The 15906-nt window shown below is 48.4% G+C and overlaps 2 protein-coding genes across 4 annotated transcripts; one reads left to right on the top strand and one right to left on the bottom strand.

Annotated features, from left to right (window-relative positions):
• Positions 1-6869, top strand: LOC146250854 (cation channel sperm-associated auxiliary subunit delta-like). Its single transcript, XM_084680100.1, has 21 exons — positions 1-185; positions 418-469; positions 604-680; positions 770-839; positions 948-1062; positions 1419-1486; positions 1571-1690; positions 1905-1979; positions 2464-2707; positions 2844-2926; positions 3148-3324; positions 3633-3746; positions 3827-3916; positions 4055-4113; positions 4301-4379; positions 4595-4647; positions 4771-4845; positions 5062-5196; positions 5507-5693; positions 6096-6250; positions 6356-6869. The coding sequence occupies exons 1-21, from the start codon at positions 112-114 to the stop codon at positions 6510-6512; spliced, it is 2259 nt and encodes a 752-aa protein (XP_084536226.1). The 5' UTR covers positions 1-111; the 3' UTR covers positions 6513-6869.
• Positions 6776-14318, bottom strand: sgk2a (serum/glucocorticoid regulated kinase 2a). 3 transcript variants are annotated; one of them, XM_084680101.1, is made up of 13 exons: positions 14211-14318; positions 13210-13274; positions 12828-12886; positions 12496-12553; positions 11879-11962; positions 10697-10828; positions 9893-10005; positions 9589-9625; positions 9390-9476; positions 8756-8851; positions 8371-8526; positions 8041-8130; positions 6776-7936 (listed from the first exon to the last, which is right to left on the bottom strand). In XM_084680101.1, exons 2-13 carry the CDS (start codon positions 13225-13227, stop codon positions 7781-7783), a joined length of 1086 nt encoding a protein of 361 aa, XP_084536227.1. In that variant the 5' UTR covers positions 13228-13274; positions 14211-14318; the 3' UTR covers positions 6776-7780. The 3 variants fall into 3 exon arrangements, with proteins under 3 accessions (XP_084536227.1, XP_084536228.1, XP_084536231.1); XM_084680102.1 differs by having other exon boundaries at positions 13210-13271; XM_084680105.1 differs by lacking the exon at positions 8756-8851.
• Between the last annotated feature and the right edge of the window lie 1588 nt (positions 14319-15906).

Below are 15906 nucleotides of genomic sequence, written 5' to 3'. Positions count from 1 at the left end.
TGGACAAGAGCGGTCTCGTACCAAGCCAAACCGATCATCTGCGACGGCTAGTTTCGGACTGCGCTCGTTGCTCTGATCTTCATAGTCTGTACGACTTAAATTAAAGAAACAATGTTAGAAGCTCATATTAAAAAAAAGTTAATAATGACCTTATTCATGTTGCCTTTCTGTCTTTCAGAAGTCAGGTATGAAGTGGGTTTAGATTAGTTTACTGTTGTTAGTAGTTGAGTTAGCCTAGCTAGCCTAGCTAGCCTAGCTACGTACTAACGCTTGTGCTAACTCATGAGTTCTTTATAAAAATGGGCTGTTAACCAGCTAAGTAAAACGCACATTTTCAATGATTTTTAATAATTTATGTTTGGGAAGTGACTTAATATGTCCGCTTTAAAAAAGTATTTGTTTATTTTGTCATCAAAGTCCAGGGTCGTCCCGCTATCTAGAAGATAAATCAGATCCAGAGCCAACTGAGGTAAATAATTGAACGTTGTTTGTGTGTGTGTGTGTGTGGGGGGGGGGCTCTAGCTTTACCGGCTACAGGCTAGTGTATGCTACCGGTGGCAACATTGTTATGATCAATGCTAACGTGTCACTTTTCCTCTCTAGATATTGTTGTATTACAAGGAGAGTAGGGACACTGTGGTGCGAAGTCATTGCAACGATGATCTGGCACTTTTTATGGGGTGAATAAGTACTGTTCCTCCCAAACATTATATTCCATAGGCTATTACTTGTCAACCCTGCCTGATGCTTTATTTGTGACTAATAACAGGAGATGGATTCTGATAACCTGGTCGTTTTTTGAAGAGTCAGATATTCCTCTCTCCTATTTTGGACCAGATGTAAGTAAGGCTACTCACCCGCTTAAATATAATTGTTGTGTCGCTAAAGTAGGTGTTATTTCATGATATTGGGATGTCCATAACCATATCTATATGTTCTGTTATTAGCGTTTGATCGGCGCTGTCAGTACAGCTGCATTTGTCCTAGACAGCTTGGCCATAGTGATCGATGAGAAGCTATATATCTACTCTCTGGAAGACCACACATGGACACCCTCCCAAGGTCAGGACGATAGGAACATTCAAGGCAACTCTATTCCATAGAACGTCTATAGGTTCGAGCACGCCGGTGCAGAGCAATATTGTAGCCTCTAGCTTTACACGCAAACTGTACATGCAGATATGAAAACACAAACAGGTGTGTGGGTAGCTAGAACAGTCGATAGAGGATGACTTTGGCCGAGACACAGTTCATAGCCAGCCTCCTTAAGACACATGGCTGTCTTGTTGTGGTTTGGCAGGAGTTGAGGGTTATGAACTGGATTTTCTCGTGAGAACAGAGAGCTGCTACAGAATCCCTCATTAACAATCTCTGTCTGGACTTGAACACTAGTGTCAACCTAACATATGTCCCCTCAGGTGTGGACACCCCAGTTGACTCGGTCTCCACACTCCAGTGCTGCTTCAGCAAAGAAGACTCCTGCTTGGTAAATCTCGAGCGTCACAGCTCGTCGACATGCATGTCCCTTTTCTGACCAATGGAAGTGACCGTGTGTCTGTGCCGGCCACAGGAAGTGAGCTCAGTGGTGCTGCTGTACAGCCTGGGAAGCCGTCTGGATCTCGGTCAGATATACATGTCCTCGAACGGAGGGTTGTCCTTCCAGAAGTACAGCATTCCCCACCAATCAAACGTGAGCAGAACCCCAAGCATGCGTGAAAGGAGACAAAACACGGCTGGTCTGTGGCAGCAGATACAGAATAACACACCAAAGTATATTTGGCTCGAGTCTGTTTTTCAGTCATCCACAAAACACAACCACACACATACAGTAAAGAGTGGCGCAGTGCCGAGATGATGGTTGGTTTTTGACAAGGAGACACACCGATCTCGACCTCACTCCACAGGAGCTCATTGGAGGGTTGTTTAACATGCCCACAGTGTCCAGCATCGTGGAGATGATCATCGATGACCAGAACATGGTGAGACGTGAACCTTTGGCCCTCTCTGGTGCACTCTTAGAAACCAGGCGCTGCCTCACAGCATCCACCATTCTTTAGTTGTCTGTGTGCTATAGCTAAATACAAACCATATCTCCAATCCTTCCAAGAACCCCAAAGCGTTCTCAATGGCTCCTTCCCAGCGTTTTGCCACACACGGACAACTGAGGTCGAATCAAATCGAACTTTCAATCGGGCATTTCATACTGAGTGGCACCACAATGCGCTTCACAGAGGGGAAAAGGGAGGGGGGGGGGGGGGGTTCAAACACTGATGTTTGACCCTCATTTTCCAGCAGGGAAGCAAAAAAAAACAGTTCACCCATTTGGGCCAGGAGAACACGATTCCCTGACCTCTCTGAAGTGAAGAACCCTCTTCTCTATGAGTGTGCCAGGCCAGGCTTGGGGCGGGCGGGGGGGGGGGAGGCAGAAGGGAGCGGGCGTATCAGCCGCCAGTCTGTCCGCAGTTCTCTTTACGCTACGTCACAGGGAGCAGCATCCAGCAGTCGGAGCAGCAGCCCGTGATGGACCCCCCGTCGACCTTGACCGTGATCCAGACAGCCGGGATGAGAGGCCACCTCATCATCTGGTCCCCCAACATGCTGCTCTACTCACCCAACCACGGTATTGTCCTACGGACAGTGGCCGTGATCAACCAAGGGCAGGACCCCCTCCCCCCTGAAAATGTCACCATCATACAAGTCGCCACAGGTAACACGTCGTCTCCTTCACCATTGGTGCGTGCGCGCGTGCGTGTTTGTGTGTGAAAGACAGAATACGATTGTTAACCGAACGGCCACGGTTGGCCAGAGTAAGGTGCCCGGCTCCCTGTGTGTGTGCTGTTTAGATGACAATGCAGTGATTGCTGTGATGACCAGTGATGGGGCCCTGTACTATGGCAGGATGGGGATGGAGGCCAAGGTCATGAAGGTGAGCGCCATGCACAGGAACACCGTTGCGTAGGACAGCGGTGCAGGTACACAGTGTCTATTCATACTGCATACTGTATCATCCATACCAACGTCAAATCATATTCATATCGATTCTTGTTTGCATGAAATAGGGCCTGACACCAATTTATGCTGCTGTAGGGGCCAGTCGAGTGATGTAGTTACCTGCTAGGTCTAATTTCCTGTTTTGCCGTGGTCCAGATGACCGTGGTGCTGGACCTGACCAAAGAGGACGTGATGCTGTTCACACACTACGGAGACCTGCTTCTCATCGAGGTCCACGAGGACCGCGTCCCCGGGATGGTGGACTTTGACCAGAAGACAATCTTCATCCAGCAAGAGCTGGCGCGCACCTCCCTGCCCATACAGGGCTGCCTTGTGAGTCACCTGTCAACAGGACCAGGGCCAGGGCCACGACTAGAGTTAGGACTTGTGCTAGGGACTCAGGTGGCTGAGCGGTTAGGGAATCGGGCTGGCAAACTGAAGGTCGCCAGTTCGATTCCCGGCCGTTCCAAATGACGTTTTGTCCTTGGGCAAGGCACTTCACCCTATTTGCCTCGGGGGAATGTCCCTGTACTTACTGTAAGTCGCTCTGGATAAGAGCATCTGCTAAATGACTAAATGTAAATGTAGGGCCAGGGTGGCATGGTTCTTGGTAGAATCGTCTCTCCTGTCTCGCCCCCTAGGTGGAGCAGTTTGACAGCATGATTCAAGGAGAGCACTTCTACATCGACATGGACGGCACCCTGGAGCTGTCTGCCGTCTACGTCCCCTCTCCTGTCTGCACCTTCTTCCCCCTGGTACGCGCTCACACATTCGCCTGCTGCCTGGTCCAGTGTGGACGCGGAAGTCCTTCCAACTTGTGCGTGCGTGTCTCCAGTTGACAGTGACCAACTCCAAGCTCCTCTCGTCCAAAGTGGTCTTTGCGTCGGACGGCATCACCCGACGAGGCACCAAGAAATACCGGATGGTAGCGTGTGTGTTTGGTGGCGTGCGTGTGTCCCTCCCGTCTCCCCCGACGACACTTGGTCCTAACCTTGCGTCGGTAATACCAACTCAGAGGGACCTCTGGCCCCTGCTCTGACCTGCTGTCCCTGTGGTTTGGCAGGTGATCAAGCTGCGCGAGCTGGGCTACACCCGTTTAGGAAGTGGAAGTGAACGCGGCAGGTGAGAGTCCACGCCCCAGTGGTGGAGGGAGGTCGCTCCAGGCAGGCCAGTCACTCCTCTCCTGCTTGGCGCGAGATGGAGAGCCGCAGCCGTAGCTGTCTGAACGGCACGCGGCAGTCTGTCTGCAGCTTTCAGAAAGGCCTGGGTGCCCTCTAGAGCCGTGTGTGTGTGTGTGTGTGCGTTCCAGCTCTCGTGCAAGCGGCCTCTCCACCGTTGCTGTGGATCTGATGGGGCGATATGTGACCTGCAAGAACCTGAACCCCCTGGTGAGAGCCCTCACCTCCACACACCCTCACACACCCTCACACACACATGTACAAGGGGAAAGGACTGTTACTGACACCCACACCAAGCCACCCTGTCAGTCGGACGGGTGAGCACGACAGGTGTTTCCACGGATTATTTGTGACACATGCCCAGCAGCAGCAACAACAACAACAACAGGGATCCGTCCACCTGTGTTTGTGTGTGTCCGTCGTAGAAAGCTCACATCATTACGGGCTGTCCACCTGGGAAGCACATTAGAGTACTGAGGTAAGGCCAGAGGATCTGCAACATGGTGCCGTTACATCCATGCATTTCTTTTACCAACATAACTTACCATATCATGGTTGTTTCCAGTGTGTGTGCGTGCTCATGCCTCCTTCCTTGTGCCAGGAAAGTGACAACGTGCACCAAAGACATCATCTCCCAGGAGAAGCTCCAAGACAACTTTACCTACAGCATTCCCAAGTAGGTCCAACCCCTCTGTGGCTCACAAGCCCCCTGCCGCCGGTCCGTGGACAACTTCGTCTTTCTACTCCACCCTCCAGTGTGGGAGGTGGATAGGAGTTCTGGAATATATCACTGTAGTAAAAGAAACACCCTATTACACCCCCCCCCCCCCCACGCATTCCTCCCCTGACTCCCCCCACATCCCTCCTCCTTCCCCCCTCTCCCTCCATCCAGAGAGGTGTACGACCCCGAGTTCCTGGCAAGGCCTGGCGAGGCTTCACACGACCTGATCCTGCCCTACAGCATCGTCGACTACTTCTGCCCTCTGCTGGTCTTCAAAGGCACCCCCTGGATACCCTCACTGCAGCTGTGAGTGGCTGGCACACACACACACACACACACGAGCGGTGAACGGCTGCGATTCAGAATTTCGGACCAAAATCGGAACGCTGACACGGGCACTCGGACACAAGCGTGTCACTGGGGCTCAGACGTTGCCGCAAGCACTCGGAGGTCACGAGGTTACGTTTGAAGAGAAGACCCACCAGACTACAGCTTAACCCCTGCGACCCCTCTCCCGCCCCTGTCCACCTCCCCTCTCTGTCCTGTCCTCTCCTGCATGACCTGCCCCCTCTCCTCCTCTCGTTTCCATCCCCCTCCTCCTCTGCTGCGACTGAAGGTGGCAAGGGGAAACGTTTGTGGAGGACGTGAAGGCAGACTTCGTCCTGTTCGAGGTGCACGGGATGCACAACTACGAGTACACGCAGACGGTCCGTGGTGCTCGCTGTGTCTCCCAGCCACAGAACTGGAGCGCCCAGCTGAGACAGCAGCACCAGCCGGACCCCCACACCGCCTGGAACCGACACGTACGCCCGCATGCCTCACACTCGCCCTGCAGCAGGCACTGTTTCAGACATCTTAAGGCTTCCGAATATTTCTCCTCGTGCATATATCCATATACCGTTTGTTATACTTTTGACATTACATTTACACTTACATTTAGCCATTTAGCAGACGCTCTTATCCAGAGTGATTTACAGTAAGTACAGGGACATTCCCCCCGACGCATGTAGGGTGAAGTGCCTTGCCCAAGGACACAACGTCATTGGCACAGCCGGAAATTGAACCGGTAACCTTTTGATTACGAGCCCAAATCCCTAACCGCTCAGCCGCCTGACTTACCTGGACAGTGGCTGGCACCTTCACAGTAATAAACAAAGGGATGTTCTATAGCTGTGTGTGTGTGTGTGTGTGTGTTGTGTGTCCAGAACTATGTGAGCTGCCTGGACTCTGACGGGCCTCCTCTCTCTGAGCCTACAGCCCAGTATCAGGTCCTCAACAAGGACTCTGGCAACAGAGTCCTCTTCCCTGAATATAACGGCATGTACGTCTTCAAGGCCATCGTGGTGGACCCCAGATACAGGTTAGGAAGTGTGTGTGTATGTGGTTTCATTTTGTACATGTCAGAATAACAGTTTCATGCAAGAATACTGTGTGTGTGTGTGTGCGTGTGTGTGTGTGTGTGTAGCTACTGCCAGCTGACCACCACCTTCAGTGTGTTTGTGTACGGAGCGTTCCCCCCTCACGTTCTGCCCTCTGGTGTGGGACTGGGCATCTTCCTGGGCATCCTTGTGACCCTGCTGATGGCTGGATTCTTCCTCAAGCTGCGATCATCTAAGGCCTAACACACATACGCTTGCCTGCCTGCCTGTCTGCCCGTATGCCTGCTTGCCTGCTTGTCTGCCTGCTTGTATGTCTGCCCGCCTATCTGCATGTCTGTTTGTTGGTAGCAGATTGCCACTTCAACCTTAGGTTGTCATTCACGGATGAATAAAGCTCAGTTTGTTGACACTTAAAATAAAAAAAATACACACACACACAAATGTGACGGCCTGTAAATGACCCATATCTCATTTTGGTTTTTTTTAGAACAGAAAGTTCTTCCAGATTAACTTTTTAAATATTTAATAGACTTGTGGAATGAGTTTACCCTCATTAAATACTATAAAAAGACAGTTCTAAAATTTCACGTTCATGCCCTGTCATACTATCGTAGAGTTTGATTTTAGGCATTTAGGTGGTTTGCATGTTTATTGCTTTATTGTTTTGTTTTATTTGACAATAAACGTCCAAAATCTATGAACCTATCACCTTCTGTGTTCCTTTCACGCATCATCAAGACTGGGTAAATGTTCATGACAAGATGTCTGACTGAGAGGAAAGTTGTCTATGTATACACACGTCTGTGCGTCACCGAGGGCCGCTGTCATCACATTCTGTTCTGTTGACAGAACCAGCCCTGGTTCTGAACATAGTCATGAAGACAGAAGAACCCTGCACATTAGATTAACACAGACAATCCAAATCAATTATTAACATCGATACATTGCGTTCCATTAAATGAACATTCATTTTAAACATTTTTCTTGGTTCCAGATACAGTAGCTAAAGAATATTTACATGCTGCATAAATCATTACTTTGATAAAGTCCCCATGCCAACTCTACCATAAAGGATAATTCAGTCAGTTATTTAATGTCTAAACATCAGTCTAAGGTGGGAAAGACACCAAATTGTCCTGAAATGTGCGTTCAAGAACCCTTACTCCTAGCTAAGACTACCAGCATAGAAACAGCCAACATGGGTTGCAGTCCAGAGAGGTCGATCTTCATGAAAACGTGCCTACTCCTGCCCTCAACAACACATCCGTGTCTGCTGTGGATGTCTCGACGACAGTCCACATCAAAGATGGACGCTCCGCCAGTCCACCCATAAGAGAAAGATGAAGACAGTATCTTTTGCATTCTAGTTCTATAGAGGCCAATGCAGCTTCCCTGCTTCCACAGAACAAGGAACATACAGAAACAGGAAGGAAATGCCAGGGCAGCAGGAAGTCCAGATCAAATGTGAATTTAGTGACGGCGTGATGCTTTCCTTGTGTCGGTTCCTGGTCTCAGAGGTAGCTGTCATCACTGGAGACGTAGGAGAAGCCGTTGAAGGCGTTGGAGCTGCCGGCGCCGGTGGTCATCTCTGGAGTCCGGCCCACCGAGCCTGGCACCACCTCTCTGGTGAACTCTGGGTCGATGTGCTGCGTGTCAGCCGGACCTTTCTGGAAGAGGGGGAGGGGGGGGGGGGGGAGTGTCAGGGAGAGCAGACTGGGGATGCGAGGGGGAGACTCGAGAGGCAAACGCGCGTGTGTATGTGGAAACTCACAACGTTGGGGTTGTATGGAGGAGTGATCCTCTTGTGGTACAGGTCATCCCAGTTTATTGGCGAGAAAAACGTGTGGTTTTTTATTTCCAGCTGGAGACAAACGCAGCACACAGTCCGGGAACATGAGAGAGTTGTCACACAGAGAAGAGGCTGAAGGTATATTAGAGAAACAGGAACTGCTAGCTCCATGAACCCACAGGACATAACTAACTAACTCCATTCCTTGAAAGTACTCAATATATTTGTATTTTCCTCACAGGGAAATCCAAATCAAGAGCACGCCAAGTATTGGACAGGCTTTGCACACCCAGGTGTGGTGCTGGGACTCACAAAGTCTGCGATGGCCCCAAGGCGTCTGCGCTGGTCCTTCTGCAGCAGAGCCAGGAGGAGGCTGCACAGGGCGTCAGACTTCCCCGGGGGCAGGGGGAGGGGCTTGTGCAGGATCCCATCATACATCTCAGACACGTCGCGACTGTAGAACGGAGGCTGGGGGGGGGGGGGATTATGTTTTACCATCAATCATCTAGTTAAAGTTGCAAATACGTATGTGATTGAAATGATGGATCAACCCTTTTTGTCTCTCAGTCATCTCATAGAAAATGATGGATTGATATATAGATAGATGCATGGATGGTTATATAGATAGATGAATGGAGATATAGAGAGAGATGAATGGATGGATATGCAGACAGACGGACGGATGGATGAGACTGACCAGACTGTAGATCATCTCATACAGCACAGCTCCCAAACACCACCAGTCCACTGTCCTGTCATACGGCTCCTTCCTCAGGACCTCAGGGGCTAGGTACTACGCGCACACAGACACCCACCAGTCACTAGGCATGTTTTCCCAGAAAGCGTCTGTTGAGTGCTAGGTCTTAAGGTGTTGTTACTCGTTTTTAAAGCTTAACATGGATTGGCTCCATTGTATATTTCAGATCTCCTTATGTTGTATCACACTTCCAGGCCCCTTACATCATTGAACACGTTCCTTTTGGCCATTCCACAGACTCGGATGAAAACGAAAGGTCGTGCCTTTTCAGTTGTGGCCCCTAGTCTGTTGAATAAATTGCCCATTTTTTTTCCAGTCTCGTCTTAAAACGTATTTATATTTTGGGGCTTTCGAGTCAGTTTAGGGTCACTCGTGCTTAATTGTTTTGTTTGTCTGTTGTTTCTATTTATTGTTGTTTGCCTTAGTTGATAACAGCACTTTGGTCGCGGTTGGCTGTTTTTAAATGTGCTTTATAAATAAACTGACTTGACTTGGGCCGGTATAGAGTTACTCCAAATGAATCCTTTGACTTCCTGATAGTTGATAATTGAAACCCTGAGGGGCGTGGTCTCACCTCTGGGGTTCCACAGAAGGTAGAGGTGGTGCTCTCTGGCTCCACCCCTTCTTTACACAGCCCAAAGTCTGTCAGCACCACGTGGCCCTGGAACACAAAACACACACTCAATCTGTGATGGGATTTATAATGCATTATAGGAATGTGCGTTGATGTCATCTGAAGGGAGCACTGAGGCACATCTAGGAAGAGGACTTACTTGAGAATCTAAGAGTATGTTCTCTGGCTTCAGATCTCTACAATTGATACAAAGAAAACAGTTTGAAAGTGTTTGTGTGCGCAAGCATTTCTGAGTGTTTGAGGGGTGTGTGTGTGTTTATGAGAGCAATAGAGAGAGAGAGAGAGAGAGAGAGAGAGAGAGAGAGAGAGAGAGAGAGAGAGAGAGAGAGAGAGAGAGTGAGAGAGAGAGAGAGAGAGAGAGAGAGGGAGGGATACAGAGAGAGGGAAAGATACACAGAGAGAGAGGGAGACATGCAGAGAGAGATACCAAAAGAGAGAGAGACCTGTAAACGATGTTGAGGGAGTGGAGGTAGCCGATAGCGCTGGCCACCTCAGCAGCATAAAACCTGGCTCTGGGCTCAGAGAAGCACCTCTCTCTCTGCAGGTGGAAGAACAGCTGGAGGACAGAGAACACAGAGAGACAAAAGTGTGTGTGTGTGTGAGAGAGAGAGACCAACAAAGAGAGATGTTTATTCAGCTGTGCCCTGGGCTACAACCATGTGACATAACCACTAGTACACAGTCTCATTTTAGAATGGTGAAGGACTGAAAGATAGGGCTGGGGCCGGGGCTTGGGCATGACTAAACTAGAACTTTTCCTGTACGGGGCCATGAGTGTGACTGGACTAGACTAATACTTCCACAGTTTCCACAAGGCTGCACTAGCGGAAGTGTAGAGTCTGTACAGAAATGGGGCTAAACTCAACCAGTACAAAGTCTTGGAAGCATGCTGGCCTTCCTCCTGGCTCATTATATCTAAATAAAGGATTACTTATTTGGAACATTTTTACAGTCCGGTATCCTGCAGAATTGATCAGTGGTTAATGACAGACTTCTTCACCTGCCATTGCAACACTTAAACCAGACAGGAACCATTAGCTAGTGGTGGCATCACAAACTTAGTCAGTACAATGCAAGATCTGGAAAATAGGTATCTGTGAGTTTAACAGAGGCAACGAACGCTTCCATGAACGCTGGTGTGTGGCAGTAGGCCTGAAAGGAGATTCGGGGAGGTTGCTGTAGAGACCTACATGACCGAGTTAAACACGTGTATGTGTGTGTGTGTGTGTGTGTGGCTGCGAGCCTACCTCGCCTCCATTGACATAGTCCAGGACAAAGTAGAGCTTCTCTGGGGTCTGGAAGGAGTAGTGGAGCCCCACCAGGAAGGGGTGTTTAAGGCTCTTCAAGAGGACGTTCCTCTCTGCCATGATGTTCTTTTGCTGCAGGAGGGGAGGGGAACGGGTGGAAGTGTGTGGGGCGGGGGCGGGTGGAGGAGGAGGAGAAGGGGTGAGCAGTGGAACTAAAGCGGGGGTGGTGGTGGTGGTGGTGGTGGTGGGGAGGAGGGTGTTGATGGACACAAAGCAGTATTGAACCAGGAGACACGAGGAGCCTCATCAGCAGGGCACAGATCTCTCTCTGTCCCCGGCGGTGTCATGGTCTGGCATGGTTTGCAGCAGTCCGTCTGCCCTGAGTATGTCCAGATCCTTCTGTTAAGGACTGCAAACAGGGCTGGGGACTCCTTGCTATCACTCGTTTGTGTGCAATAGTGTGCAAGTACACACTTAAGAAAGAGGGGTTAAGGATGACTATGGAATTGGGTACATAAGAGAGAAGGGAGAGAGAGGCATAGTGAGAGAGTAGACGCAGAAAGCGAGAGAAAGGGACGGCCTTGCACTCTTACTGTGTCCTGTTATTTACCTAAATCACTGTGAATGAGAGAGGGAAAGGTCCCGGGTTTTAACACTTGAGTTTATAACCTGCGTTTATGGTCCTGACAGTTAGCCTCTCACAGTGTGACAACATAGAGGTAAACATTCCCATTAATGGAGCCTGGGATAAAACAGTTGTTTAGCACAGCGCCAAACCGGTTCCACCTCACAGTGATAAACACAGGAGCTGATCAGTGGATCCTGAACACCCCATGTGGTGCTGTGAGACATGAGAAAGTACCAATACCCCCCCCCGCCACCACCACCACCACCCCAACCCTCTCCCCCTCCTCGAGAACTTGATACTGACAACAGGCTGTAAAACTCTGCCTAAGGACAAAGAGCAGGACACAATCCAGAACACCCTCCAGATCAGATTAGATAATCTCAAAAAACACTCAGACTGCAGACTGGAGAGTGGCACAGGGGATGATCTTCCAGACCTGGTCTCTCTCTCTCTCTCTCTCTCTCTCTCTCTCTCTCTGCTCTCCATGTTCCCCTGACCTCTCACCTCACTGCTTGGCACCAATGTGACCCTTGGACGGGTCTTACTAGACCTACCTCCTTCTTCTTCAGGATGACCTTCTTCTGGAGAACTTTGACAGCATAGAATTTGTTGTCGGCTTTGAGTTTGGCGAGCAGGACCTGCGTGGAGAACATCAGTTAGCTGTGTTACCCTCAACAGAGAACGGTTCTGAGACAGTATTTGTGAGTGTGGAATTAGAATATGTGATAAAATAAATTACAATGTGACGCAACGGATCCACATTCAATCGGGTGAGGAAAATGTAATTTGTGTGTACCCCAAAGAGCTTCCCTGTCCCACAAAGGAACTCCTGAACACAACATTAGATGCAGGACTCACAGAAGACGGGAAACACACACTATAGTTTGACCATGGCTCACAACTCAGGTAGAAGGGTGAGAGGGGGAGTACTTCCTGTTTACGTTAACATGGTCTGGCTTCTCAGAAGGACAACACCTTGAACCTTCTGAGGAACTGAAGGAAAACGTCAGCACATGATGTGTGCTATTTTCTGTGTTTCTCATTCTTTTCCACACTTGTTTTACCTGAGGCATTTTTGACTTCCAGGTGAGCCAGGTTAATAATTTAAGACAAAGCTCTTTATCAGATGAACAAACTGCATTCTCTCTTTCTTTCTTTCTTTCTCGCTCACCTTTCCGAAGGTCCCTTTACCAATGACAGCCAGGAAGTCAAAGTCAGTGGGCTTGGCGCTAAAATAAACAGGAATGTGACAGATAGGTGTCATCCAGATGGTGGTATCCCATATCTTGATAACCCAATTCAGTGCATTACACATTAACTGTCTGACTAGAATCATTCAGTTCAAGAGAGCACAACATTATCCCTTTTTCACAGCGTCACTATTACATAACAAAACTGGGAAAGCAGTTTGGTCGATAAAAAATGGAGCTGCAACCACAAGGAAGACATGTTTCATGTCTCATGTTTCATGAAGTCGGATAAAATCGGACTTTGGGTACATACTGTGGGTTAGCAGAGGGCCCCAGGTTGACTTCATCACTAGAGGAGGACGGTGATCTGTGCTGGAAAACACACACGAAAACGCCGACGAGGCAGAGTTAACAGAGAAGGAGCTGGTGTCATGGAAACCGTCAGTGGTCCCATTAGAGAGGAGATGCAATACAAATACACTCACACCTATATGCATGAGCACTGGAGCACTGGCCCAGACACAATCTAATATCACTCAGTAGAGATTCTCTACAGGAGCTGGGCCCTGTGGTAAGTGTCTGTGCAGGAGAAGTGACTACAGGTCCTATTTTGACTTAGCTGCAGGTACCACATTCTGCTGAGGTCTGTGGTTGGGGCCAGAAGGGACAGTCTTTGACATGGTGGAGAGACTTACTGGGTTACAATGTGCCATGGTCCTGGTCCATTCCTTGCCCACGGAGGAGCTTACATCAGAGTCTACTAGAAAAGAATATCATTTTAATACATTTACATGTCCAACGGAACTTAACCACAGCCCTGCAGACAAACAAACATTACACGGAACACACAACAGAAAGAGGACCCGAGAATAAACATTTTGTTTAAAAAACCGACATGGAGCCTAAGGTAAGAGCATGTGTTAGTAACTGCCTGTGTGCTGTGTGTGTGTGTATGTGTGTGTGTGCGCTGTGTGTGTATTGTGTATGTGTGCGTTTGACATGGCTGCTGGTCCCTTATGCCAGTTTGTCCCTAAGAAACTGGTGGATCTGGTTTGGTCCGAGTTTGGTTATTTGAATGCAGGCAGAATGAAGGACGCTCTCTCTTTGAGGACCACATATCATTAGCCATGTTTCCATGGTAAACAGATATTCCCGGGTACATGCGTGCAGGTGTGTGTGCGTGTTTGTGTGTGCCTTATGTGAATACATCTGTGGGACAGCTTAAGTTACCCTTATCAAGATTCATGTTGATTCCAGACCTCACCTCAACAGTTGCCGACAGGCCTAAAGGGATTTTCATCTCTGCTATAGTCCATCTAACGCTTGACTCTCACTCATCATTATTGTTCCACTGTCACAGGACCCCCTTTCCACATAAGAGGTATAACACGTTTATCATCAGTCTTTAGACCATTTGGAAGTCCTTGACACAGTCTCAGTTAATAACATTAAAACTTGATGAAATTCGAACAGTCTAAAAGCTATTCTCGAATCTCAGCAGTCTGGATTCCAACGGACTCGGGCCGAATAGGCGCTCCTATTTGACAAACTTTCTATAGTTCTACGAATACGTTAACTGTCTAAGTATTTACATAACCTACTGAATTTCTATATATGGTTATAGTGGATATGTATTTCTTGTTATTAAATCAGTAAAACTAAAGCAACTTTTCATGACGCGGTGTGGAGAACTTACCTGTGGCTGATACAGGTGCGGTCAGGAAAGCGCTGTCGGTGAACTGTCTGGGGCGAGCTCCGGTGGGCCGAGTGTGGAAAACAGCTCGGAGTGCTGCTGCCTTGCCTGCATCATCAAAGATAGCAAAGCTCCGTAGAGGTCACGTCATGAAAGGGTGGTTCCGAAGAGAAAAGTGAATCATTGATGAAACGTTAAACCGAGGGGGCGGAGAGCTCTCTCGCACCTACTCACTCGCACTCTCTCTCACACTCAGTCTTTCTTAACATGATACCCACAAATACTTCGACTACAGAGTCATAACCACAGAGAATGTCCGCACATACGTAGGGATTACTTGTCACCAATGCAACCTTTTCTTGTGCAAATGGCAAACATTTACGCTAAAACAAATACGACGCGAAAGATGTTGCGTTGGTTAGATCGGTGTTAATCAACTGTTTACCAGGCATTAGTTTGATAAGGCGCAAGCCTGCGCAGTAGAACATATAAGATAAGAAGATGGAAAAGAACGGTGTTCGTTAAAAGTTGCCACCACCACATATTGTTGATGACAATACAGGCAGTAGGGGAATATTATACAAAGTAGGCTAAACAAACCATGCTGGGTAGGTTTATAGTCAATAGTCTACAAACGCACCCATAAACCTTATACACCCATATACATCTCTCTTTCACACACACATACATACAGGCACACACGCGCGTAGGCACGCACACACACACATACATTTATAGGTAGATATGTCCTGACTAAATATTGGCCAATTGTTCCAACAGCACGTCAGGCGGACATAACTGGACATTTATTTGTTTATATGGAAATAATGGCATGTTGACCCAAGGTAATTTTGACACACATGTAGCCCACCAGAGACACACATTGGTTCTATTCTAAAAAGCCAGAGCCCTTGTAAGATTCACTTCCAATAACCTGAATTTACCAAATAATATCAAAACAATTAGTCATGTCTGACAGAAAATGTAAACATTTTGAAACTTTAACTCTCCATTTGTTTTTTTGTCATGGAAATACACTCAGTGCCTGAAAACTTCCTAGTTCTAAAACTGGGGTATTTGCTCCACCTAGTGTTTATTATCATTACATAAACAGCAGCATGGTAATACCCTGGCATTCACAATGTGCCGAAATATCAGTCAACATTCTCATTTACATTTTTCTTCAGTTACAGTCACAAAAATAACTCCTCATATTTTGCATAAAGAAAAAACAACAACAACAATTTGAACATTTGAATCCTCTTCTATATCTGATGTTCACACACAACTAGTCTACTCACACAGACAGGAAGGTCAACAGTTCAGCGCTGCCCAGACCTGTTATTGCACAAGCTGTGAAGCAGCTCAGCTTCCTCACTCTTACCACATTCCATGTCCACGTTCTTCTCTCTTCTCTGTCCCCCACACCTCCCTGGCCCTCCCTCCCTCCTTCCCCCCCCCCTCCCTCTTGCTCCCTAACTACCTCCACGCCTCCCTCCCCCCTCTCTCCCTGTCTAACTACCTCCACGCCTCCCTCCCCCCCTCTCTCCCTGTCTAACTACCTCCATGCCTCCCTCCCTCCCACCCTCCCACTCTGATGGGTTCCCAACACCAAACACATGACAGGGGTGAGGGGGATTTGGAATGGATTTGGCACGTAATGATTGGCGGCTGACAGAATGTAGGTTGGAGGTGGCGG

This window comes from Hypomesus nipponensis, chromosome 18 (genome assembly GCF_054491055.1).
Source record: "Hypomesus nipponensis isolate SF chromosome 18, ASM5449105v1, whole genome shotgun sequence".
NCBI classification, from domain to species: domain Eukaryota; kingdom Metazoa; phylum Chordata; class Actinopteri; order Osmeriformes; family Osmeridae; genus Hypomesus; species Hypomesus nipponensis.
The sequence above is the reverse complement of the archived record's forward strand: the minus strand, read 5'-3'. Positions and strand labels throughout refer to the sequence as shown.